Source organism: Centropristis striata, chromosome 4 (assembly GCF_030273125.1).
Source record: "Centropristis striata isolate RG_2023a ecotype Rhode Island chromosome 4, C.striata_1.0, whole genome shotgun sequence".
Classification (NCBI taxonomy): Eukaryota; Metazoa; Chordata; class Actinopteri; order Perciformes; family Serranidae; genus Centropristis; species Centropristis striata.
In genome coordinates this window covers 18,588,558-18,616,550 of record NC_081520.1, presented here as the reverse complement: position 1 = coordinate 18,616,550, position 27,993 = coordinate 18,588,558, and the positions used below count along the sequence as shown (strand labels likewise).

The following is a 27,993-nucleotide window of genomic DNA, read 5'->3' as shown; positions in this document are numbered from 1 at the left end:
ACACCTTAAACAGAGCGAGTGATGGAGAAGAAGAGACATCCCGCAGGTAGAAAGGAATGAAATGTGGTGATGTCGTAACATCACCTCATGTTATCTGTTTTTAATCATGCCATGGTGGCTGGGTCCCTCTCCCCTGGGTTCCTATTTATTTATTTATTTATTTATTTCGTATATTGCCCTAATACGCCGAAAAAAAAGGAAAAGGAAAAAAAGGAAAAAGGAAAATAACTTCTAGAGCGATGTTTCTCTTAATTTATTATAAATGTAGAAATATGTTTGTGGTGTTTTTGTTGTTCAGAGTCACAATAAAACAGATTTTAATTACATGGTGAATCATATAAATAAAATATAAAACTTGTGGTGACACACTTTAGTTTAATCTGTGATCTGTCTTCACTCCGGTATCAAACTACAGCGATGTTGATGTATAACATCAGTCCGATCAGCTGCTGCGTCTATTCAACGAGTCAGGGGGCGGGGCCACCGCTAAAAGACTTCCGCATAGGATTCTCTCGTGTATCCTCGCTTGTGCCTCCTCCGATATGCCTCCTCTATCCTCTATCCTCTATCCTCCGATCACAAATAAGGGCTTTGGGACGGTCTTAAAGATGGCGCCCGCGAAAGAACTTCCGGTTCAAGCGAGGATAGAGGATAGAGGAGGCGAAACTTAAGGGCTTTGGGATGCAGCAAATGTGTTTTTGTGAATATTGGGATTTGACACAACAGACACAAAAAGACACAAATTACCAAAAAAGACACAAAATGACTTACAAAGACACAAAAACACTTGTAAAGGATTCACACATGGACAAAATAACCCTATAAGACTCCAGAGTTAATTTCTTTGTTGCCTGACATGTCACTTTTTTCCAAATTGTGGCATAAGGAAGTCCTTCAGAATCATTCAAACACAAGTACTTCTACATTGTTGAATTTGAATATTTTCATATTATTTGTTACAACACATTTAAACATGTTACTAGTAATGACATTTCAAAGTGTTGTAACACTTTCATGTGAGGACAATGATTCTCAGAAAGAAGACACCCGCTGCTTAAGACGGTTTTTATTGCTTTTGTGTTGGAACTGGAATCAATAAGATGTGTGAATCATTTGGAAGTTTGTGGCTGTTATTACTGCAGCTGACCACTAGATGTTACTGGTAGGGTCTCTCTGTCTTTGAGGCTCTGAAGCTTCGAATCTTTTTTCGATACAATCAGGAAGAAGCCTCGAAAGCTTCACAAGGCTTCATCCGCAAGAGTTCATTTCTTATTTTAAGCATTCAACATGCTTATTTCTAGATTTAACAATCTCAATTTAAGAAATCTTGTCAAGGTAAATTATCTGTCCATGCAGCAAGATCATTTCCCTCAGATTTACTGTTTTATCTGGTTTTTAAACACCTTTTTGCAGTGTAACTATATCATGCATCTCTTCTAAATGTTTCTGTGTCTCTCCTCAGGTTCCCTCCACCACTGTGGACTTTGTGAAGCAGAAAGGCGTCGATGTCCGAGTCCTGCAGACGGAGAAGGCCGTCGCTGAATACAACAAACTGGCCGGCCAGGGCGCCAAAGTGGGCGGAGTCTTCCACTCAACCTGCTGATGATGTTACCGTTTCTCTGCTGCACCAATCAAAATGTTGAGTTTAAGATCAAATTAAAGATGCAATAAATTTGTTTTAGGGGATTCATTTTGTGGAATGTTAACCTTTTGGAGTCTTGGCCTATATTGTCCGCTTTTGAATCCATTTTTATTCTGCCTGTATAAACAACTTAAAAATGTTTACAATGCTGTGTTTTTTTTCCAGCACAACTTCAACTATATGACCTGATAATTATTTTTTCACTTCGACTTACTGGATCAACATTTTCAACCACATAAAAAAGCACAAAAAAGATCTGATTTTGTAAATGATGGGGTTTTTTTACTTTTAAAACGCAACCATGCTCAATGGAGAATTTTAAATGTTGCAAATGTGAACAAAGGTGGTAAATATTACATATAAGACCTAAAATAAGGACGACATCCAGTTCTTTACTTTGAAACCAAATATATTTGACCTTATTTCCGGCTTTACTCGGCCTATCATATCAAACAAAACTGTCCAATTCTAATTTCAAATTACAATAGGGTCCTCGCACTTTCAGTGCTTGGTCCCTAATTAGAGTTTCAGATCAAATTAAAGATGCAACAAATTTGTTTTAGGGGATTCATTTTGTGGAATGTTAAAGTTATAAATGAGACAGTTCATATGGTGGCATTGTTAGTAAAAGGTAATGAATGTATAGTTCAGTTTAATGTTTCTGACTGTTTGCTACAAAAAATAAATCAGAAAATTATTTGTCTCCATCACAACTTTGTCTTTATCAGAAACAATTCTAGAGCTGCAACAATTATTCGATTAATTGAACAATAATCGATTATTAAATTAATTATTTTTTTTAAAGACAATAAGTCCAAATTCTCTGATTTCAGCTTCTTCAATGTGAATATTTCTGGTTTCTTTGTTCCTTTATGACAATAAACTGAATATCTCTTTGGTTTGTGGACAAAACAAGAGATTTGAGGACGTCATCTTGTGGTTTGGGAAACACTGATTGATATTTTTATACATTTTATTGACCAAACAACTAATCGATTAATCGTTTGAATAATCGACAGATTAATCGATAATGAAAATAATCGTTAGTTGCAGCCCTAAACAACTGTAAAGCACAAAAATATCACCCATAAAACTGACATATCATCAATAAACAATTCATTGAATGCCCAGATTGTCAAAAAATAAATGTGTTTTTAAAGCAAAATCTTTTAATATTTTCTGTACAGCTTTGAGTTTAAAAGGTCAAACAACAGGCATCGTCTTTGAAAAAACAAGCAGAAACACGTTGTGCGTGTCATCCGTCAGCGGCGGGCCGGTTTGGGCATGATGTAGACTTTGACAGACTTGCTGAAAGGAACGGTTCCCTCGACGGCGGGCTCCGGCGGCGTGGGGCTGTCCATGCTGTCGCTCCATCCAAGTTTGGACGCCAAAGAATGTGAAGAGAGAGAAGCTGAGGAGGAGCTGTAGGCCAGCAGGAGGCGCACCTCCACCTGAGACGGCTCTGAGACAAGGAGACAGAAACAGTCAGTGAGAGAAACTGAATATGGTAAATAACCAGAGGGAAAGACATTCTTTAATATTATGTTACAGGAGACATACACGCTGCAGTATGACAACATAATTAACAATATATTAGGGGTTTTATATACAAATGAAAAGTGGTTCAGAAAAGACATAAAGGCTGTCTGAAACACGTGCAGCAGCACGTATCTCTGCATGTCTGGCCGACATCTCCCAGTGGATGTCCTCGCACCACCTCAAACTCAACCTGGGAAAGACTGAGCTACTTTACCTCCCAGGGAAGGGCTCTCCCACCACTGACTTCCACATCACTGTCCAGGACACAGTGGTTGCCTCCACAGAAACCGCCAAAAACCTTGGCGTAACGCTTGACAACCAACTGTCCCTCTCAACAAACATCACCGCCACTACCAGATCTTGCAGATTCTTGCTGCATAACATCAGGAGAATCCGCCCGTTTCTCACCCAGAAGGCAGCTCAGGTCCTGGTCCAGGTCCTGGTCATCTCACGCCTGGACTACTGCAACTCCCTCATGGCAGGTCTGCCTGCCAAAGCCATCCGACCTCTGCAACTCATCCAGAATGCAGCTGCTCGATTGGTCTTCAATCTTCCCAAATTTTCACACACAACACCCCTCCTCCGCTCCCTCCACTGGCTACCAGTGGCTGCGCGGATACGCTTCAAGACTCTAGCTCTGGCGTACTCTGCTGCTAACGGTTCAGGTCCTACTTACATCCAGGACCTTGTCAAACTCTACACCCCTGCCCGTCCTCTGCGCTCTGCATCAGCCAAACAGCTGGCGACTCCCACCTTGCGTGGGTCAACTCGCCTCAAAACCACTTCCAGACTTTTCTCTGTCTTGGCTCCCAAATGGTGGAACGAGCTCCCCACCGACATCAGGACCTCAGACAGCCTGTACATCTTCCGCCGCAGGCTGAAGACCTATCTCTTCCAACAATACCTCGGTTAAGTCATGGTCACCTAACAGATATATATATTAAACAAAAAAAAAAAAAAAAAAAATCTTATTCTTTTCTCTTCTTTTCTTCTTTAACATATAGCACTCCTTAGCAATGACAGTTAGCTCTTAAAGTTATCTACTTACTCGATTCCTATGGTCTATGTCTAGTACCATCAGGTTGAATGCACTTATTGTAAGTCGCTTTGGACAAAAGCGTCTGCTAAATGACATGTAATGTAATGTAATGTCTGTTTCCACTACAGCCCAATACCTGGAATGAGGCGGGTCTCTCGCCCCTAAATTGAATATGAGCCGTCCTAGCGTTTTTTTGTCTGGACTTTTTTAATCCCTGTAGAAGAGCAGGGTCTTTTTTCTCCCCTGAAAAAAGCCTGGTTACTGATTGGATAGAACACTAAGCAGGATGTGACGTAGTACTCGACGCTACAACAACACGCAACATTTGTAAAAGTTGGCGAAGCAGTGTTGCCAACTTAGCGACTCTGTTGCTATATTTAGCGACTTTTCAGACCCCCTTAGCGACTATTTTTCAAGAAAGCGACTGGAGACAAATCCAGCGACTTTTTCTGGTGTTATTGGAGACTTTTGGAGACTTGGAGACTCGTTCTGACTCTTCTTACCGAGCTGCGGGGACAACACAGAGGACACTCAACTGTGGCCGCCGTCGCTAACTGTGCACAACGTCAGCAGCTGATCATAAACAAAGCAGCATGGCTAATTATGCACAGCATCTCCGCTGATCATAAACATCGTGATCGTGAATTAACCGGCATCACTAACTGTGCACAGAGTGTCTGAGATCGCTAAGTGAACACCTCCTGCAGCAGCAGCACATACACACTGTACTGCTACAGAGTTAACTGTTAGCCTGTTAGCACATACACACTTTACTGCTACAGAGCTAACTGTTAGCCTGTTAGCAATTTGCAGACTGGACGCTAAGGGGTTAACATCCCCTCCGGCTCTGCAGCTGGGAGAGACTGCTGCAGGAGGACTGTGCCGCTTGGACTCTTCTTAACGTTAAGAAGAGTAAGAACGAGTCTCCAAAAAAGTCGCTGGATTTGTCTCCAGTTGCTTTCTTGAAAAACAGTCGCTAAGGGGGTCTGAAAAGTCGCTAAATATAGCAACAAAGTCGCTAAAATGGCAACACTGCTTTGCCGGCTTTTACAAATGGTGCGTGTTGTTGTCGCCTCTATGTCACATCCTGCTTAGCGTTCTATCCAATCAGCAACCAGGCTTTTTTCAGGGGAGAAAAACGGCCCTGCTCTTCTACAGGGACAAAAAATGTCCAGTCAAAAGACCCTTAGGACGGCTCGTATTCAGATTAGGGGCGTTTCAGTGAGTGAGACCCGGCTCATTCTGGGTATTGGGCGGTAGTGGAAACAGCCCTAATGTGTGCACATGATACTGACCTGTCCATGCCGTGTGTGAGAGGTAAACCTGTGTGATGAGTCTGTGTCTATCAGGTCCAGGCTTCCTGAAGTCTCCAGGTTTAGGATGGATCACGTGACTCTGGCCGTCTGGATACAGAACCTGCACAGACAGAAAGCATCATACTGTAGACACTCCTCTTAACTCATCATCGTCGTCATCAACAGCTGCTTCAGTTATATAGAAAGGAATGATGCATGACACTGACCTGGACTTTGACAGTGTTCTGGGGGTCCTGGACGTGCTCCAGCGTTGCATCAATGTCTAGCGCCACCACCAGGCCGGTGGTGAACCTCAGAGGGTTGTCAGATTCCCCTGTTGGCTCTATGATGGTGGCTGTAGCCCGGTGGATCTGTCAACCAGCAAGAAATGTTAGTGAGAATTAAAAAAGTTGATGCGGTTAATGTCCAAAATACATTTTTAACATATGATTGTGTAGAAATGCCTTCGTTATACCTGTTCAGGCAGTCTGAGCTGCAGCATGCCGCTCTGTCTCAGAGTGGTCTGGAGGATCTTCACCATCTCCACAGGTTTACAGGAGGACAGACGGGGCATCAGCTCCAGAAGTTTGTCCACAAAACTGTCCTGCAGGTGGGGCAACTCTGCCAGAAACAGCCTGAGGGATGAAGGAAATATTATAATATGTAACAGATTTTTGAGTTGCCCTGAAACTCCTTAGGGGTTCAGAGGATTGACTCACAAATTAAAGCATCATGATCTTACCTCTGAAACGACTCAATGTCCTGCAGAAACTTCTCACAGCTGCTGATGAGAGAATCCAACCTGAAGATAAAATGACAAACATACAGATATGGTTAACATCAAGTCTTGAATGTGTGTGTGTGTGTGTGTGTGTGTTGTTTGTGTGTGTGTGTACTGACCCATGCCTGGTGCGGGCCGTCAGGGCGAGCTGCAGAGCTTTGGCCTGGAGGCGAACATGATGTATGGTGGCGACCTGTCTGCTCTCCAGACCGCTGTAGAGAAACTCCAGCTTGTAGGTTTCCTCCAAGATCTACAAATAAACCACACACATTTAAACAGAGCCAAAAAAAACTCACAGCTGTGGAAACACCAACGTGTGTGTGTGTGTGTGTGTGTGTGCGTGTGTGCGAGCGTGTGTGACCTGTTGAGCTGCTGCTGTGGCGGTGACGTTTTGTTTGAGGCAAAGAGGGACGGCCATGTTCCACAACTTCTCCTGCAGAGCCTGAGGAAACAAGGGAAGGTTACTCACAAGACACACTATTTTACATACTTTTGTCTTTTTTTGGTCATTTTTGGTCATATTTGGGAATTTTCCATCATTTGTTTGTCATATTGTGGTTTTTTCGGTCTGATTTGGAAACTTTACATTAATTTTTGGTCATACTTGGAAATTTTAACTTGTTTTTTTGGTCATTTTGTGTCTTTTTTGGTCATATTTGGTAATTTTACATAATTGTTTGGTCATTTTGTGTCTTTTTTGGTCATATTTGGTATTTTACATACTTTTTTAGTAATTTTGTGTCTTTTTGGTCATATTTGGTAATTTTACATACTTTTTGGTCATTTTGTGTCTATTTTTGATCATATTTGGTAGTTTTACATACTTTTTGTCATATTTACTAATTTTACATACTTTATTGGTCATATTGTGTCTTTTTTGTCATATTTTGTAATTGTACATACTTTCTTGGTCATTTTGTGTCTTTTTGGTCATATTTGGTAATTTTACATAATATTTTGGTCATTTTGTGTCTATTTTGGTCATATTTGGTCATTTTACGTAATATTTTGGTCATATTTGGTAATTTTACATACTTTGTTGGTCATATTGTGTCTTTTTTGTCATATTTGGTAATTTTACATACTTTCTTGGTCATTTTGTCTTTTTTGGTAATTTTAACTCATGCTTATCTTTCTCACAAGGTTCCCTTAAAATATAAGAGTAATAAACAAAGGTAATGAACAACATCACACACACACACACACACACACACACACACAGGTACCTTCATGAGCAGCAGCTGGCAGCGAAGATACGTAGCACAGAAATCAGCAGCTCCAGCGAGTTCTGTCTGCAGCTCCCCGAGACGCTGCAGGTCTCTGACAGACAGACAGACAGACAGACAGACAGAAAGACAGGAAAAAGACATTAATAAACTTCTTCTCATTCAATGATCAAAGAGGTCAGATATTCCGGTCAGAGAGCCAAGCATGAAAGACAGCGGATTACTATATAATAAAACAAATGGAATTGCAATAAAATAGATTTAATAGTTATATATAAAATGATAATAAATAATACAACTCATAATACTAATATAGTATTGATGTGTGTGTGTACCGTATGGTGAAGTTGAGCAGGTCCTGGGCTCCAGGAGCCTCCAGGTTCTGGATGATGCTGACCCGGTTCAGACTCTGTTGAAGGAAGAGCTGAGCTGATTCCACAGAACCAGAACCACAACGAGACTCCACCAGGTCCAGACCGTTACCTGGCAACTAAGAGACACGACAACAGTGACAAAACAGACAGTTACGGCTACTCTTGCTTAAAAAAAAAGTCAAAATCATCAGAGTAGTGTGTGAGGAGGAGGTCTAAGACTCACTAAATAATAAACACTCTCAGAGTTTCAGTTTCAACCAAAGGTGGTGGGATTTATTTACAAAAACAGAAATATTCTCCGGGTTGACTTCCAACAATAAGCAACATAAAACATGTAATTTAGTGGTTTGATAAATTGTTTCACACCTCACTCCCTAACCACAGGAGGAGGGACCTGAGCAGCAAAATACAATTATAATCAATAATAATAATTAATCTACAATAGTCGTCAGCATTCCCAAAATACAAAGAATTAATAGGCTCCAACATAGACAGCGGGCCTATAAATGTGTCAGAATATCATATTTATATTATATATATTATTATATTTATTATATTTTCTAAGGTCCTGCTCATTTGTTTTAATGCGTTTGTAAAAATGGCATTCTGGTAAAAAAAAAAAGGAGTTGAATGTGCTTTGTGAAAATTTTAGTATTTTGATCGCAGTTATATCATCAAATCAATTTTAAAATATCCATTGTATATATTTAGTTTCTATCGTCTTACAACATTCCAAGCAAGGTTATAATAGTTTTGGATTTTTCATTAGTTTTAGTTTTAATTTCGCTGTGATTTTTTGTTTTCAAATTCAGTTAGTTTTAAGTCGTTTTTAGAGTGAGTTTGCTAGATTATATTTTTTGGAAAATGCTTAGTTTTAGTTTATTTTTTATTAGTTTTAGTTGTTTAGTAATGGGGTATTTGTTGGGTGCCAGATTCAATAAGGTCACAATAAATGTTTCCTTTATTTCCTTTGTCTGATCCATCTCAGCCCCAATAAGTTTATTAAGTCATAAAACCAGATAGATGAAATAGATTTCATATCAACCAAAAAGGTTTACGTATTAAAAAAGTTGACAAAGACGAAAACTAAGGACATTTTCACTATAATTTAAGTTAGTTTTAGTTAGTTTTGTAACCACAAAATACAGTTTCAGTTAGTTATCGTTTTTTTAAAAACTCTTTTTCTTTTGTTTTTATTTCAGTTGACGTTAACCTTAAATGTTTTTTCAATTCTAGTTTTCCTTATTCCTTTAGTTTTTGTTAACTATAATAACCTTGGTTCCATGGAAGAAGAAAAAGCACTAATGAAAATTTAAGATTAAAGGAAACAGAGCTGAAATAATTAGCTGAGCAACAGAAAACTATCAGCATTATCAGCTATCAACTATTTTGACAATGGACTAAATCTTCTTTCTAATTCTTGTTCCAGCTATCAATTAAAGAATGTACTGCTTTTTCTTTATCCTATGTGACGGTAAACAGTAATAGGATTGTGAACGTCAGTATTTGAGTTCTCACTCTGAGTGGCGGTACGAGGTGTGACAGGCTGTCCCTCAGGTAGGCGTAGTGTCTGAAGGTGTGGTCGGAGAACATGGCCGGCATGGTGGGACACGACTTGGCAGCATTAAACACCAACACCAGAACAGCAATGTCTGAGATCAACTAGAGTCAAGGAAGAGAAACAAACAGCTCACTGGTCCAGAGAGGAGGGAACCGTTTTCTTTAAAAAGGCAAAATGTCAACTTTTGAGGAAACTTTATTTCTACCTTGTGTAGTGCCAGTTTTTGTAAAGTCACAACAGGCAAAAGTTACAAATCTGTCTAATGTTTATCTTGTTCCACTCTGTTAATGATAAAATACTGCAAGAGACAGTTAGCTGTCTAACATTCAGAGGAAAATTCACAAAAACGGTTTGTACAGTGGCAAGAAAAAGTATGTGAACCTTTGAACCTTTGAGTTTTCTGCATTAATTTGTCATAATATGTGATCTGATCTGCATCTAAGTCCCAAGAATAGATTTACTTTTTTAAAGTCATTGAGCAGACGCTTCTTGTGGACAGCAATCTCAAAAAGTTTGAGTGTTTTTTTACATGTCAAGTATCTCCACACCTCACTCACATCTCATCATTGTTAGGACTCCAAGTTTGCTAATTCCTGACTCTAATTAACTCTTAATGGAGTCATTATACAAAAGGTTCCCCTAGTTTTCCCACCATCACTTTAAATGTTCAATGGATGTGTTCAATAAAGACATGAAATATTATAATTGTTTATGTGGTATTAGGTTAAGCATGTTGTGTTTGTCTATACTTGACACCTAGATGCAAATAAGATCATGTTTTATGACAAATCAATGCAGAAAACCAGGTCATTTCAAAGGGTTCACATACTTTTTCTTGCCTCTGTAGTTGCTGAACACCATGACGCCCATCACTGGCAACCGCTTTGTGTTTAAGGCCAAATTCAAAACCTAAATGATATTGCAAACACATACAGTTTGCCCCTTTTCATGCCTGACTTTAATTACTCATGTGTCAAAATCTCATGAGATTTTCAGGTGTGTGAAGGATACAGGCTGGATCGTCCATGTCGGGTTCTGGTGTGTCGAAGTACGGGTGTGTGCTAAGCAGCTCAGGAACCAGAGGGAGAACCAGCGTCGGGTGACGGGAACCGAGGAACTTCAGACACCTGAGAGGAAGATAGAAACACACCAGTCATCATAGAACAAGGAGGATAGGGTCGACACCTTTTCACTGACATGGAACTGGTTCAAGCGACCTCATTTTCTACATTTCTTAATCCTCTGTCGTCTCTGATCGTGCCATCCTGATCAGATCACGTGAAGTTTAACAAAAAAAACCATTCAACATTGACATTCCCAGGTCATGTAAAACCAAATATATAACTAGGACTGCGCGCAGTACTGAACGGGCCCTCGCAGAGTGGAGCCATCGGGGGAGGCGCCGTCAGGGGAGGGCACATCGGATGCGGCGATGTGGGCTCAGTCCCTATGCGTCCCAAATGGCGTGTCTCCTACCACTGTGCTCGGGGTAGGTGTAAAATATAATACTTGCTGTAGCCAGCAGGGGGCGCTATGACTGTGTGTAAGTATTGACACGTGGGTGTGTTCCGGGCGGGACCCTAATCATGTGTGTGAAATTTGGGACAGATTGGACAATGTATGGTCAACTTATACAGTCTCGTGTGTTATGGCGAGACGCCATATTTAGCCGCCATACCACGCCCACATAGTGTGACAGGCAGTAAAGATTTATACAAATTTTGATCCCAAAGCCCTTGTGATGGTACTGACCAAGTTTGAAGTGCATGGGGTGAAATCTGTCATACGAGTTATGTAAAGTGTGCAAGGTGGTCATTTTATGAAAGGGGGCGTGGATTAAGCATAAGGGGCGGGGGTTTCTGAAATATTGTTATTTAGAAGTGTTAAGGGCTGGACTATGATGAAGCATGAGAAGTTTGGACCAGATGGGACAAAGAATGGAGAACTTATAACAATCTCGTGTTTTATGGCGAGACGCCATATTTTGCCGCCATGCGAAGCCCACATAGTGTGACCGTCGGTAAAGCTTTATACAACTTTTGATCCCAAAGCCCTTGTGATGGTACTGACCAAATTTGGAGTAAATCGGATGAAATCTGTCGGAGGAGTTCGTTAAAGTATGCAACGTGGTCATTTTATGAAAGGGGGCGTGGATTAAGCATAAGGGGCGGGGCTTTATGAAATATTGTCATTTAGAAGTGTTAAGGGATGGACTCTGATGAAGCATGAGAAGTTTGGAACAGATTGGACAAAGAATGGAAAAGTTATTACGATCTCGTGTTTTATGGCGAGACGCCATATTTTGCCGCCATGCCACGCCCACATAGTGTGACCGTCGGTAAAGATTTATACAACTTTTGATCCCAAAGGCCTTGTGATGGTACTGACCAAGTTTTAAGTCAATTGGGTGAAATCTGTAGGAGGAGTTCGTTAAAGTATGCGACCTGGAAATGGCAAAAATTCCATATTCGATCCAAGATGGCCGACTTCCCATACGTTTTAGGACATGGCTTCCACTGACTTTTTGGTGCGTCTTCCCATGATACATGTATGTACCAAATTTCATGCGTCTCCGACAAACCAGTGGGAGGATATGAAATTTAGGGGGCACTAGTGAGTCATTTTGCCACGCCCATTCCAGCGAATACTAGAATACGTAAATTTACAGGGAGATTTATGTATATTCCAAAAATGGTGAGTTTTTGAATATGATAAAGCCCCCAAAAAGGCGATTCATTTGGGAGAAGAATAAAAAAAACAGACCAATTTCAATAGGGTCCTCGCACCGTTAGTGCTCGGTCCCTAATAAGATAAGATAATAATGACATGTAATTTTGCACATAGTTTGTTTGTGAAGAGTTGCAGCCAACAAGGGAAAAAAATGCCTATAAATATACATGTTTTGTGGGACTTTTTTGTATATAGTTTTATTATATTTAAATTTTTCAACTCGGATTTCATGATTTTTGTGTGTGTGTGTGTGTGGGGGGGACAGCTGGAGTGCACAGCATGAGATTGGCCCTGCTGTTTGCAGAATATTATTGTTTATCAGTGTGGATGCTCATAATTACAGTTATGGTTCTTGGTGTGAAAACACAAAGTGGAATAAGATGGAAACAAAGCGTGTCCATGACACTGTAAGTAAACAACAAAATACATTTCAAAGCCCTAGCCTAGATATTTAATGAGGAAATGTTACATTTTATATTTTAAATCCTGGCTCTAATCTTTCAACATTTTGCAAACACACAGATAAAGACAGAGTCTTACTTCCAGACGGAGTTGCGGTCGGTGGGATACTTGTTGAGGTTCTTCAGCAGCTCCAGCAGAGCCAGCTGGATACACTCCTTAGTGGAGACGTTGGTGTAACACAGTAACTCATGGAGAGCTTCTCTGATGTCACGAGACGAATCCTGAACACCCACAGGACAGTCACTTCATCAACGTGAGCATTTATCAGGATGGAATAGTGAGTGTTGTGTCACTTACAAGAAAAAACTAAAACATATTTCAAGGCTTAGAGATGGACTGATGACCAGAGTGTGTAACAAGGTTATTATAGTTAACGAAATAACGAAAACTAGAATTAAAAAAACATTTTTGTTAACGGAAATAAAATAAAACGAGAGTTTTTAAATACACGATAACTAACTGAAGCTGTATTTTGTGGTTACAAAACTAACTAAACTAACTAAAATTATAGTGAAAATGTCCTTCGTTTTCGTCTTTGTCAACTTTTTTCATACGTAAACCTTTTTGGTTGATATGAAATCTATTTCATCTATCTGGTTTTATGACTTAATAAACTTATTGGGGCTGAGATGGATCAGACAAAGGAAATAAAGGAAACATTTATTGTAACCTTATTGAATCTGGCACCCAACAAATACCCCATTACAAAAAAACTAAAACTAATAAAAACTAAACTAAAACAAAGCATTTTCCAAAATATAGAAACTAATTAAAACTAGCAAACTCACTCTAAAAACTCATTTAAACTAACTGAATTTGAAAACAAAAATTGACAATGAAATTAAAACTAAAACTAATGAAAAATCCAAAACTATTTTAACCTTGGTGTGTATGTGCTCACCTCCAGCACGGCCAGCACCGTGTCCAGCTGGTCCTCTCTCAGCGTGATGTGGGTAGATATTTCTCTCAGCACGTGGATGGACTGCAGCCTCACCTCCTCGATCTCGTCGTTGAACATGTCGACCAGGAAGTCCAGACACTTTTCTGCAAAACTGGGAGAGGAGCGAGCCAGCTGGCACAGAGCCTCCACCGCCGCAATACGGACCTCTGGAATAATATTAAAGACGGAAAAAAGGGTGGAAGAGGGAAGGCACTATACATATTAAATATGTAAAGAAAAAACCAAACCAAAGGGATATTCAGTTAATTGTCATAAAGGAACAAAGAAACCAGAAATATTCACATTGAAGAAGCTGAAATCAGAGAATTTGGACTTAATAATAATCGATTATTGTTCGATTAATCAAATAATTGTTGGCGCTCTAATCAAAACTACATAACTGATGGTGATGGTAATCTGATATTTGGACTTTAAGCATTGTTTTCTTACTCTCTGTCATAAATCTTCATAGCAGCACCAAAAAAAGACCCTATATGATGCCTGAACATCATTTCAGTCAATTATTTCTCCCCTTTAATAATACCAACTGGTTGATTGTTTGACTTGCATTTCACTGCAACATCTATAATATATGATCTCTAAGTCCTGCAGCTCTGTGGAATCAGCACAATCAGAACAACTCCAACATGTCTTTGTGCAGAATAAAACAGTTAGAATGACAGAAATGTTTCACCTACCAAACATCTCGTCCTCCAAGCCGTGGACGAAGGCTCCGCAGGCCCCCGAGGCGATCAGGTTCACAGTGTTTGTGTCCAGTTTCTCCTTGGGGGCGTCATCAGCCCATTTCCTTCCAGAGGAAAACTCTCCAGAAGTAAAGAGCTCCTTGGCCCGTTCATGGGCTGTTCGCTTCCTCTGGGAACAGAAAAGGTGATTCACTTTATTAGCACTTCTTATTGTGTTTGCAGATTTTCAATAAAAAACAGATTATCTTGTGAAGGAAGTTATTCTGCTCACCCTGAGATCTGACATCAGTTTCTTATCCAGAGTTTGCTCCAGAAACTGAGGACTGACCTGCAGCATTGAACCCTGACACACAAGAAAAGAGTCAACAAGTTTCATCTTTTCTTGTTGTAAAAGGACTAAAAGGAAGTGTTATAGTGTGTATTTACAGAGATGACAGTAGCTGTGTGACTGCTGTGTGTGTTGGTGTGTTCCCTCACCAGAGTTTTGGCGGCCTGGACCCGGACCATCCAGGAACCATCACTGACCATGTGACTGATCTTCCCAAATGCATCATCAACAAGACGAATCTCCTCGTTGGACGACGGGATGGGCACGATGCTGATTGGACAGAAGGAACAAAAAAGTGACTAAAAGTCACTACTAGCTTCTTTCCTGGGTTGTTTATAGCCATCTCCAGGTGATCCGATCAACGGCAACCTCCGGGTCTGAGCAGGGAGGCAAACCAGGAAGTGCCTTAAGCTGCATTCTACCGAAAATTCCAGCAGGGGGCGCTAAGTTTGGCTGCAAAAAAAATCTGCCCATTCATTCCAGTGCAAAATTTGAAAACTTCTCACTTGATTTATTACCTCAGAAATGTTTTTAGGACAACACTATGGTCTCAATCACTAGTAAAAAAATCTCCTTAAAAACAATTGGATGTTAATAGTGTAAATAATGGCCCCATTTAGAAGAAAATAGATCGTATGATTTGGGGCGGGGCTACCTTTGATTGACAGGTCACTAACAAGGCGAGCCATCATCAGGAGAGAAACAGAACAATGCGTATCCACGGCAACGTGTCAATAAAGTTATATATAACGTTATATAGATATAAAAAAGGACGTTTAGCGGTTTGGTCTCATAACTTTGAGCCTTTCACTGTATTTTCACTTAATGACAGTTTGTTTGAATGTTTTGTTCATTAAATGTCTTGTTCAGCGTTTGGTTGGACTAACAGACACTCCAAGGAGTCACTGCTCAGTTTTCTGAGGTCAGTAACAAACATTTAAACCAGCATCAGTTAATGCTCCAGTTAATGCTAACATGAGTCAGTCAGGTTGAGGTGTAGAAAGGCTGTAGTCAGTGATCAGATCCCTCTCCTCCTCCACAGTCCAGATATGCTCTGATCCCCGTATCGGAAACAAGATGGAGACGAGTGTAACGCTGAACTGATGCTTCCACAAACCAATGAGACGTCACGGTCACTATGTCTATTATTTATATACAGTCTGTGGTGTGAACAGCCTTTAAGTCTCTGAACGTCAGCGTCTCCTCACCTTTCTGGGTAGAGCTGGCTCAGCACCCAAACCATCTGCACTGCTGCAGAACGAACCTGCTCATAATCATCTGACAGCAACCTGCAGGCCTGCAAACACACACACACACACACACACACACACACGCGTTTACACATTAAAAAGCCAGTGCAACTGTGATTGAGTGGCCACCACAGCCTGAGGATGATAGATAACATCAAGAGTACTCTGAATCCCTAAAACACATTCCTTATGGCAGACAGCCTCTTCTTATCATCATTAATGTATTATTATTATATTATATTAATTAATGAATGTATTATTATTCTGCCACAGAGAGGTTTGTCTTGCAGTAGCACAGACAGACACTTCCATACACAACAACCACAGTAGAACTCTTTAACACACACAAAACAAAATGTCCACAGTGTTGAAGGTCTGTTTACTTCAGGTTTGCCGTTATTTTTGTCATGTTTTGGTGAAGATAAACAACTGTTACCTGATCATAAATGATCTCATGAATCTTCATTCCTCTCTCATGCAGCTGCAGCTGGAAAACAAACACAAAGAATGAGCTGTCTTATAAAAGTGAAATAAGAATGGAGTGGGTTTTCTCCCTGCTGACTGTAGTTACATGTTTGCTGATGAATAAATAAATGGCTGTAGGTTAGGTTTGTCCTACCATGGCTTTGATGGCTGCGGTGCGGACTCTGGGGTCTTGGTCTCCAAAGTAGTCGCTGATGATACTCTGGACATCCTTCACTCCTCCTGGAGCAACATGGAATATGACGCAATGAAAGAAAGAAAAACTGGATATTTTCCTTTACTTTATAAATATTTAAGGCATTGAGAACACATGGTTCATTTATTTTATCTAAAAGTAAGGAAAGTGAGATTTGCACTTCAGCCTTTCAGCTCTCGATAGAACAAACCTAAAGATGTCCCCAGTCCCTCACTGTCTTTGGTCAGAGGAGCGTCCACCAGGCCGAGACACCCGAGGAGCTTCAGACATTTGTTCCTCACCCCAAAATATGTATCAGAAAGGTGCTGAGAGGAAAAAAGACAAAAAAAACATGGAAGAGTGTTGTTGCTTTGTGCAAGAAGCCTTGTTGATTCAGTAATAGTGAGTAATGTTTGTGTCTCACCTTGCAGGCCATCTCTATGAGTCTCTGTCTGACTGCAGGACTCTCAGGTAGTTGAGTCCCGATGACCAGCAGAGTGTCCAGCAGCTGAGCCAGGACCTGGTGGGACTCTGCTCACACAGAGAAACAGGAACTCAACTCAAACTTTATTTATAAAGCACATTTAAAACAACTGGGGTTGACCAAAGTGCTCTACAGATATCACAGGTGCAGGAAATAAGGTACAAATTAAAATACTAAAATACATAAACACAATGCAATACAATAGAATAAAAATACAATAAAATAAATTAAAATTTGAATAACATTTTTTGCCAAATGTCCACTTAAACTTGATTAAAAGCGGAGAAAAAGTGTGTTTTTAGGGAGGATTTAAAAACCTCAACAGATCCTGCAGAGCGGATGATCCAGAGCAGGTTCTTCCCGAGCCACAAAGCCACGGTCCCCTTTGGTTCTGAGTCTGGTTTTAGGTCCCCTTTGGTTTAGAGTCTAGTTTTAGGGGTTTAGCTGATTGGAGGATTTCAGTGTTGTGGATTTGAAGGAGCTAGGTCAAATACTGGGGGGCTTGGCCATTAAGAGCTTTAAAAACAAACTAACATTTTAAAATCTATTCTAAAAGCAACCGGGAGCTAGTCAGTGAAGCTAGGACGGAGATATGTGGTCACGTTGGCGTGCCAGTAAGGAGACAGGCAGCTGCCTTTTGTACCAACTGCAGGCAGTAAAAAAAAGTGAGCGGTCCAGGCAAACATACAGTGAATAACAGTAATCCAATCTGGTATTAATAAAAACATGGGTTACAGTCTCCAGATCTCTGTGTGGCAGGTACCCTTTGACTTTTGATAAAATCCTTATCTGGTAAAAGCTGTTTTTTTTTACGACTGAGCTAACATGACGATCAAATTTCAACCTGTTGTCAAGTTTTACACCAAGATTTTTCTATTGATGACTGAATGTTAGTTGTAAGGGGCCCAGAAAGTCTGCTGGACCACAATCAAACATTATAATTTCAGTCTTGCCTTCGAAACGATGCTTTGTTAATGACTCAAAGCAGGAATTTTTGGAAAGTGTGACCAAATATTTTTATTATGATATTCACAAGAATCCCAATAATGGAAATCGACTGCATGGTGAACCACCCAAGGTTTTAATTGGGATTCATGATAAAAACTGTATATTGTCCCTACTTCAGACAGTGTGTAAGTGTGTCTTACTCTCATTGTTGAGTGTGTTGATGGCGTCGTCTACGATGCAGTCGGGGCTGAAGCCTTGTGTTTTAGACAGCAGACCCAGTAGAGACGCGATCTTCAGCCTCACAGAGTTATCTGTCTCCTGGGAGAGAGACGACATCAGCAGAAACATCAGATTCATGTTTGATTCATGCAACTTAGCTCGCACTAAACCACGTGAACAGAACTTTAAGAAACTTGTGCTTACAAGTAGAGCTGCAACAATTATTCGATTAATCGAACAATAATCGATTATTAAATTAATTGTTTTTAAAGACAATAAGTCCAAATTCTCTGATTTCAGCTTATTCAATGTGAATATTTCTGGTTTCTTTGTTCCTTTATGACAATAAACTGAATATCTCTTTGGTTTGTGGACAAAACAAGAGATTTGAGGACGTAATCTTGTGGTTTGGGAAACACTGATTGATATTTTTATACATTTTATTGACCAAACAACTAATCGATTAATCGTTTAAATAATCGACAGATTAATGGATGATGAAAATAATCGTTAGTTGCTGTTCTACTTACAAGTAGAGCACAGCACAGCTATTTTATTTCATTACATATGTAAATAATAACGCTCTCAATGAATAATTGGTTAATAATACAATAAAAATTGGTTATTCACACATCCTCCTGGGTCCGACCTGGTTCTTTACCTTGTAGTAGTGCTCCAGCAGGATCCGGACCACGCCCTCCACGCTCTCCACCTCCACTGGTTTGCGTGCGAACTGCAGCAGGTACTGCAGGGCGTCGGTGGAGTTGGTGGCCTTACAGAGGTCGATGTGTAGCGCCGCAGACTTACTGGGTTTGGACAGACGGAGCTTCTTTGCCGGAGCTTCTTCATGGGGAATCTGTCAGCATAAAGCAGATGAAACTGGAGTTTGATTGGAAGATCAAAATGAGGTACTTTATTACTCCATCTATCTTCTCAAGGTGCAGAAATACTTCTGAGATGTGTCGTGTGTGAGGGGTCGTGGGCTGGTGGGGGATTTTACTCATATATTTTGGGATTGCCCAAAGATTTTAGAAAAATATTCAAAAGGAAATAAAACATGTTTTGGGCATTGACTTGACTCTAGATCTAGCAGTGTACCTATTGGGTATAGTCCCAGATAATATTATAGATGGGAATTTTACTTTGTTACTAAGAATTCTGCTTTTAATAGCGAAGAAAACAATTACAATTTATCATGGAGAAAATCACAGCAAGGTTACAGCTTCAATCAGACAGGTTTGAACAAAGATGGGTACCAGTAAACTAGACAATGTCAGAACTTTAGTCACCTCTTCTTTTTCTTTACTTTTTTTCTCCACTTTAGTTGTTCAGTAAATGTATGTAGTCAATGATACATGTTGCCCATATTACCTCCTTTTAAGAGGAAGGAATATTTGAAGCTAGGATGTAAGAACATGATTATATGTTAGAACTGGAACTGTAATAGCATCTACTTATGTGTGTTCTTAATGTATGTGTTGTGTGTTTGTCATCTCGTGAAATAAAAAGTGAGTTAAAAAAAAAAAGCAGATGAAACCAAAAATGTTTTTGTTCTTTTAAATCCTCATTTCCACCTCTACGATGAAATATCTCTCCTCTGTTCAGCCTAAACCTTCAACCTACATTTCCCTTTCAGCATTACTCTGTCACTTGTAAACATTTTATAAATATGGAGATGTTTGTCTCCCAACAGTCACTATTTTTCAATATCTGACTGTTGTGAGGCTGAATCTTGCACTGCTTCAAACTGGACTTTCTGGTGACTATAATGGACAACGCCCACCAACTAACCCTCTGCACCTTAACAAGGCAGAGGAGTGAGTTCCGTGGTAGACTCAAACTGTCCCAATCCAGCTCCAACTATAGACTTAATAACTCTTGTATCCTAGTGATGTGTCAGTCGCAAACGAGCCGGTTGAAAGAGCTCTTTTAAGTGAACAATGGGAGCTGCGGACACTGACTACAGGTGTCACATGCATGCTGTGCGAACCAATCATGTGAGGACTGACAAGCAGCATGCCACCAAGCAGGGAGGGGAAACAAATAAATAATTATATTATATTATATTATATATAATTGGTCTTCTCAATGCCAATCTGCCCTAAAAAATAATAATAAAAAGTTCCAGTTAGATAGATGATGGTGGTTAGTTCACAGAGACTCTTAAAACTGTTGGATGCTGCTGTTTTGCACATTGTATTATTTTTTTATTATGTTGTTTATTAATTATTATTTTTACTCTATAACAAAAACATTTTTTTGTCCAGATGTCAATAGTTGGCATTAAAAAAGCACATTAACTTGATTGCTGTATTTAATTTCTATTTTTTCCACGACTTGTTTTGTTAGGTGTGTGTGTGTTTAAATAAATAAAAAAATGTCAATAGCTGGCCTTTTTTAATTTCTATACTTAGTTTTTAATAGGCATTTTCTATCTGCTTTGTGTAGCAAAGTGGTTCTTCAACCAGTTAGAGAGTTAACTGTTCGGTGTTTTGCACTGTTTTTATTTTATTAATGTTTTGTTTTTTTACCGTGAACATTGACCGTTATCAGCTAAAAGTTGAAACAGATTCAGTGTTGATGTTGTTCAGGCTAATATAATCTCATGAACGGCAGCTAGCTCCCAACTTGGACTAATAATTGTCAAATAATTGTATTTAATAACTTGAATAATCTTATACTGATTGATTGATCACATGTCGTTGTGTTGAGGCTGAGAGCTGCTGTTGTTAGTTAGCCGCTTAGCATTAGCTGACAGCTAGCTGGCTAACAGCTAGCTCTCCATCACAACCGGCAACATTAACCGGCAACATCTTTGGGGTTGTGTCTCCAGCGATGAGAAGGTTTAATGAGCTCACCTGTACAACTCTGGAGAATTCTTCATAAACTCTCTTTTTCAGGTGAGCTGCCATGTTCAAGGAAAAGATTATTAGCCGAGCTTTAGTATTCAGCCAGCAACCTACATTTGTCCCTTCACGTTTTCCGTAGCTACGGCAAGAAAAACAAAACGCGTTTTGTAAATCACGCCTGCTCCAGTGGTTCCAGTCAAACTTGAAAATGAGGCCTTAATTTACTAAAACTGACCAATAATAATGAAAAAAAAAAATTATATATTGATTTGTTGGTCTTGACGTGGCGTAAATGGTGAAAAAACAGTTGCTAATATTTTTTTTACATGTCCTTAAACCAGTCTAATGTCATGGGGTCCTTTTTGACCTTTTTTGGGTGTTATACTTTTTTATTTTTGCTGACATCCAAAAATTAACAATGCTTTCAAGACATAAGTTTCACTAAATGTTGACATAACCTACTCTGTGCATTATTATTATTTCACTCTAACTATTGAAAAAAATATTCCGTTTTTTATTATGTTTATTATGTAATGAGTATCAATCAAAGTATAAATCTTCGCGCAAGTAGGCTGACAAACGTAAATGTACTTTTTCTTAGATAAATTTGATGACGGTTTGACCAGTGAAGCTACGAAACTGAATTCCCCTGAAGTAAATAAATGTGGAATTATGAAAGAAAAAAAAGTTGTTGTTTTTTAAGAACGACCAAATGTGACAGCAGGAGGAAGAGCAAGGTGTAAAATAGTTGTATAATAGTTATTATTATTATTATTATTATTATTATTATATATTATCATATATTATATTATAATAATAATAATAATAATAATAATATTGTTATGCTCACAGAATATAATTCAGGAGACTATGATCATATTATTTTATGGAGATAATGACATTTTTTAAACACTTCATTATTATATATTGCTCATATGAGTTAACCATTTATGTAAACATGAATAAACTGATGTTTTTGTTGAAAATAGCCTCTGAGTAAGTTTACATTTTTGGTTAGTATTCAGCTAGCCAGCAACCCACATTTGTCCCTTCACGTTTTCCGTAGTTATGGTAAGAAAAACAAAAAGCATTTTGTAAATCACGTCTGTTCCAATGTTTAATTGCTAAATGTAGTTTTTCTATGTTTTTTATTTTATTTATTTTAATTTTTAAATCTTTATTGACAATAAAGGAACATTACAATCATGAGGTCAGACAAAAGGGATTTAGAGAAACAAATAAATGTCATGAAACAAAGAACTTATCAGGAGAAATCATAGTAAAAATATGGAAAAAGAAAAGAAGAGAAGAAAATGGTACATACATTGGTCACGCAGAGAATACAAAGTCTGTGCATTCACTGATAATGATTTTTTTTAAATCATATAGTTATTAGAAATGAAGGTTATACATTCATCAGGCTGTCATAATATTGAAAAAATAGTTCTTTTTTTGTCTTTTACATTTCTGAGAAACTTAAGAAGATAGTTGAATTCAAGTAGAAACACCTTAAACTTTGGCTTCACTTTGAGAAATCTGTGTTTGTGTATAAAGAACTTACAAGAGAGAATAAATAATTTGTTCAACAAATTCAACAGATTTGTTACAATGAGTAAAATAACAAAGAACATCTTTTTTGGTAAATAGGTATGAGACACCAAGAAAGTTAGATAAATGATTTCTCACGTCCATCCAAAAAACCTGCACAACATTACATTCACAAAATGCATGAGCAATAAATTCCTCCACATCACAGAAGACACATTTATTATTCATATCCATAAACTTAGATAGCATTGCATTGCAAGGGTAGATTTTGTGTAAAATGTTAAAGTGTATTTATTTTCTTTTATTAGAGATGCAACATTTATAAGGCAGTAATTATGCTTTCTTCCAGTCAACATCATCAATTAATTCATCCCAGTAGAATTTCCCTCTTGGAGAACATTTCTTTTTAACATGGATAGTATAATAATAATAATAACAGTATATTTCTGTTAGAGATATGGTGTTTGGTACATTTAACAGTGAGAAAAAGTATTTTTACAAAAAATAAATGCAAAAAAAGTTACAGTGATGCATGTATATATATTACAGTATATTTTTGTTATAAACACGGTGCCAGTGTATTTTACAGTGGAGTAATGTATTTTAAAAAAAGAAAATTTTAAAAACCACTGTTTTGGCTGATATATATATTTACAGTGCTTCATTGTTATTGAAACTGAATTAACTCATTTATCATTTTAAGTCTTTTACTGTCATGGTTTCGCAGTTTTTCACTGTAAAAGCTACAGACATTTTTTTACAGTGTAGAGGGCACTCAATATTTTTTTTCATGTGCAAAAGGCAGCCAATAAGGCACTTCCTCTCGTTTTCACCACTCTACACTGTAAAAAATGTTTGTAGAAATTACAGAAAAACACTGTCAAATTACATCAGATATAGAGCGTAAAATTAAAAGTTGTATATCACCGTAGTAGACACTTATAATAACTGTAAATCAAAGAATAGCATAAAAATTTTAACTTTTACTGCCATAAACTGTAGGAAACACACAGTTTTGCTGTAAAAAATATATAACTTTCATGTAAAGTTAATGGAGAAATAGCATGATGTCAAAATGACACAATTACCCTAAAAATAACAGGAATGTTCAGTCTAATTTACAGTTTTTGCATATATTTACATTTAAATTTACAGAAGAAAACCCACTCACTGTAATTTTTATGGTGAAGTTCTGGCAACCAAAGCTGCTGGTATTTTACCATAAATTAAACAGATTCTTTTTTACAGTGTATAGTGCATTGAGTTTATGGTGAAGTTTATGCTTTCAATTACCGTAAATCAAGGAAAAATACAAAACTTTGAAACTGTAGAAAACAGTTTTTCATGTGAAATTAAAGGGGAAATGCCATAATATCACAATGACACAATTACCCTAAAAATAACGGGAATATTCAGTCTAAATCACAGTTTTTGCTGATATTTACATTTAAATTTACAGCAGAAAACCCACTCACTGTATTTTTTATGATGAAGTTATGGCAACCAAAGCTGCCGGTATTTTACCATAAATTAAACAGATTATTTTTTACAGTGTACAGGGTACTTTAGCGCCCTTTTTGAACCATGGAGGCACTATAACACTCTTTTTCACTCGTATATTTCCTGCAGTTTGAAGGCGGCTGCAGACGTTCTGGCCCTGTGGCGGTCTGTTCTCCATGTGAAGAATCCCACCGTGATCACCATGAAGGGCAGCGCCACACAGAGCACGATGCGGCTGATGGGCAGCTGGACCGGACACGCTGCTGGAGGACTCAGAGTCTGGGCCGACTGGACTCGGTTGAGGAACAGAAACGTAGAAGTGAAGTCTATAAAGGCCACCCTGCTGTTCTCTGCAGTGTTCACCTGACACCTCCACTTCCTGTTGTCGTCTTTGCTCTGCAGCTTTATCAACAGAGTGATGTTGCAGCGAGTGTCAGAAATGTGCTCGTTCCTGTGCAGAGAAAAAAAAACTATTAAAAAGATAGAATCTATACCAGGGATCTTAGGACCAGATTTAAGAATAAAGGGGACACGTCGGACAAAAGCACCACATTCTTTCCACATGTTCTCTATCAGCATAGATTTCAATTTTTGGTAGGAGCCACTTCATCAAGATTGTGGATCGGAGATGGCAGCCATATAAAATCTATGAGAACCAATATATCTTCCAAACCACTCAGAAGGTCAATCTTGGTGTCAAAATCTACATTTTCTGTTGGGAAAATGTATATACAAGATCTGACATGAGATTAAAGCTTTCCCTGATTTTATTCAGCAGTGTACATGGCAGCTATCCTGTGAACATAGAGTCCAAACATTTTCAGCTCAGGATTCCTGCTGCAGCACCTGAAGACCTACAGGTCTGGGTGAAAATGAACATATCTATTGGATCAAATAATCATCTAGTGATATTCTCAATAGTTTTAAATGATTCTTTTACCCAGAAAATGTAGATTTTGACACCAAGATTGACCTTCTGAGTGGCTTGGAAGATATATTGGTTCTCATAGATTTTATATGGCTGCAATCTCTGATCCACAATCTTGATGAAGTGGCTCCCATCAAAAATTGAAACCTATAGTGATAGAGAGCATGTGGGAAAAAGAACCTGGTCTCACAGATATGTGTGAAATAGCCATGGATTCGCTTAACTCAAAATCCGTGGAATAGCCACAGAATCACTCAAATTTCCGTGAAACTGACACGGATTTGGCTACAATGCAAGTTAATGATGTCATATCCCGTGGCTATTCCATGGATATTTTTTCCTATTGGTTTGTTCCAAGTCACGTGACTTTCAAGGTCCCGGTGGTCAGAACAAAAAACATGGCGGACAGTTCTCTCATTTTTTGTGAAAAAAATTCAAAATATTTACTCAGTGAATGTACATAATCACTTTGTATGTTGGAATAGCCATGGGATATGACTGTCATTAACTTGCATTGTAGCCAAATCCGTGTCAGTTTAAATAATTTTGTGTCTATTTTTGGTCATTTTGTGTCTTTTTTGATCATTCTTGCATATATTTTTGGTCATTTTGTCTTTTTTCTAGTCATTTTACATCTATTTTTGGTCATTTTGGGTTTTTTTGTAATTTTGTGTCTTTTTCAATAATTTTGTGTCTTTTTTAAAATAATTTTGTGTCTTTTTTGGTAATTCTGTGTGTTTTTTTTGTAATTTTGTGTCTATTTTTTAGTAATTTTGTGTATTTTTTTGGTAATTTTGTGTCTTTTTAAATAATTTTGTGTATTTTTTCAAAATTTTGTGTCTTTTTAAATAATTGTGTGTCTTTTTTTAAAATAATTTTGTTGGAATAGCCACGGGATATGACTGTCATTAACTTGCATTGTAACAAAATCTGTGTCAGTTTCACGGAAATTTGAGTGATTCCGTGGCTATTCCACGGATTTTGAGTTAAGCAAATCCGTGGCTATTTCACGGATTCCTGTGAGACCAGGTTGGGAAAAAAATATGGTGCTTTTGTCCAGCGTGTCCCCTTTATTTATCTGAGCCTCCTGACTACATGGACTCCAGAGTGTAAATTAAAAAGTGAGAGAAAAGTAAAAACCTGGTGTGTGTGGGAAGCGTGGAGCCGTCCTCAGCCGTCCAGCTCAGGTTGAAGGTGTTGGAGTAGGACTTGCAGCTGCCGACATCGTAGTAGGTGAAGAGGATGCAGCTGAGAGAGAGGTTTCCTCCCGGCTGGAGGTCTGTGATGGAGGACGGAGACGTGACGGAGAGGAGGGACAGGTAGACGTCAGTGATGGCAGCGTCCTGCTTCTTACAGACGTAGGAACCAGCGTCGTCCACCATGAGGCTCTGGAGGCTGAGGGAGCAGTTGGAGGTGAGGGCCATGCGGCTGGCCTTGTCAGAGCTGCTCCTCACCTCCCCGTTGATCACCTCCTCCGTGTAGCGGACCCGGCCTCCTTTATAGAAGGTCCAGGTGATCCGGGAGCAGTCTGGAGACTCTGGGTTGATGCAGGGCAGGACGGCATCTCCTCCAAGTCTGCTGTACACAAACACAGCGTTCTTTTTGCAACTCACACCTGGAAGAAACACAGAAATCACAAAAAAAGCTTTATTATTTGTTCAATCATAATAATAATAATAATAATACATTATATTTTTATAGCGCTTTTAAAGGTACTCAAAGTTGCTTAACATAACAGAAATTAGACACACACAAATACAAAATGCAGAAAAAACTAAAACTAAACAGAGATGAGACATTATGAGTTCAGGTCTTGTAAGCTATTTTGAAAAGGTGGGTTTTTTTAGTTGATTTTTTAAGGCGTGGAGGGAGTCTAAATCATGTACTGCATTGTGTATTCTAGGGGAAATTAATTGCATTGGTGTTGGTTTATTGGTTTAGAAAATTGCCTTTTTTCTGTTTTTTTGCACAACGTAAAAAACGAAGCAGCATGGAGTCCTGCTGGCAGCTGAAATCTAAAGTTTTTTCTTTTCCAGAAGTTTCCATGTCACATTTAATGCATCAACCCATTTTTAGCAAAGGTGATTTTTTAAGTGTTTTTTGTAATTTTTGTATTTTTATTATGTTTTCGGTGTGTTTTGAGTGTGTTTGTATGTGTTTTTTGTGATTTTGTGTGTTATTGTTTTTTTTTTTTCATGTTTTATGTGTTTTATCTGTGTTTTTTGTAATTTTTTTGTGTTCAAAATGTTGATCCAGTAAGTCAAAATGAAAAAAAAAATCAGGTCATATAGTGGTTTATACAGGCAGAATGAAAAGGAGTCCAAAACCGACAAAATAGCCCTAAACTCCAAAGGGTTAAGTAATGTGAATGCTGAGACTTCTAAGGATAAAGCATCTACACTGCAAAAAAGGTGTGTTTAAAACCAGATAAAACAGTAAATCTGAGGGAAATGATCTTGCTGCATGGACAGATAATTTACCTTGACAAGATTTCTTAAATTAAGATTATTAAATCTAGAAATAAGCATGTTGAACGCTTAAAATAAGAAATTAACTCTTAAAGCAAGATAAATGATCTAACACTTCTAAATCTAAAGTTTTTTTTATCTTGGTAAGAACCAAATAATCATCAGGTCACTCTGCTCGGGCCAGTCCATCGCTGCTGGCAGCTTTAATTTATCTTGTTTTAAGAGTTAATTTCTTATTTTAAGTGTTCAACATGCTTATTTCTAGATTTAATAATTTTAATTTAAGAAATCTTGTCAAGTGAAATTATCTGTCCATGCAGCAAGATCATTTCCCTCAGATTTAGTGTTTTATCTGGTTTTTATCACCTTTTTTAGCAGTGTGACTACTTCTTCTATCTCTGATAAAATGAAATAGAGCTCTATAAATGTACCTGTCAGAAGCAGAGTGGAGATCAGCAGAAGTCTCATCAGGTCTTTTCTGCTCGTCATGACTGAGTTCTCACCTCCTCAGCAGCTGTTT

The 27,993-nt window shown here is 38.5% G+C and overlaps 3 protein-coding genes across 6 annotated transcripts in view; 1 reads left to right on the top strand and 2 right to left on the bottom strand.

Moving 5' to 3' along the window:
* The window catches only part of aamdc (adipogenesis associated, Mth938 domain containing), a 54,296-nt gene extending 52,399 nt beyond the window's left edge, over window positions 1–1,897 (top strand). For all 4 annotated transcript variants that reach the window (XM_059330802.1, XM_059330801.1, XM_059330804.1 and 1 more), the window contains one exon: window positions 1,463–1,897. In XM_059330802.1, the coding sequence (XP_059186785.1) occupies window positions 1,463–1,603 (141 nt within the window). In that variant the 3' untranslated portion in view covers window positions 1,604–1,897. The remainder of the gene's footprint in view (window positions 1–1,462) is intronic.
* Window positions 1,898–2,718: 821 nt separating this feature from the next.
* ints4 (integrator complex subunit 4) lies at window positions 2,719–21,166 on the bottom strand. Its single transcript, XM_059330800.1, has 24 exons — window positions 21,039–21,166; window positions 18,842–19,036; window positions 18,162–18,279; window positions 16,954–17,060; window positions 16,741–16,855; window positions 16,491–16,576; window positions 16,308–16,358; window positions 15,830–15,918; window positions 14,771–14,891; window positions 14,565–14,636; window positions 14,288–14,462; window positions 13,551–13,756; window positions 12,728–12,870; window positions 10,469–10,584; window positions 9,415–9,548; window positions 7,858–8,012; window positions 7,523–7,616; window positions 6,658–6,738; window positions 6,416–6,546; window positions 6,258–6,317; window positions 5,991–6,150; window positions 5,743–5,886; window positions 5,516–5,636; window positions 2,719–3,104 (listed from the first exon to the last, which is right to left on the bottom strand). Exons 1-24 carry the CDS (start codon window positions 21,090–21,092, stop codon window positions 2,905–2,907), a joined length of 2,928 nt encoding a protein of 975 aa, XP_059186783.1. The 5' UTR covers window positions 21,093–21,166; the 3' UTR covers window positions 2,719–2,904.
* Window positions 21,167–23,353: 2,187 nt separating this feature from the next.
* LOC131970347 (uncharacterized) lies at window positions 23,354–27,993 on the bottom strand. The gene is made up of 3 exons (XM_059331721.1): window positions 27,905–27,993; window positions 26,146–26,620; window positions 23,354–24,528 (listed from the first exon to the last, which is right to left on the bottom strand). Exons 1-3 carry the CDS (start codon window positions 27,960–27,962, stop codon window positions 24,186–24,188), a joined length of 876 nt encoding a protein of 291 aa, XP_059187704.1. The 5' UTR covers window positions 27,963–27,993; the 3' UTR covers window positions 23,354–24,185.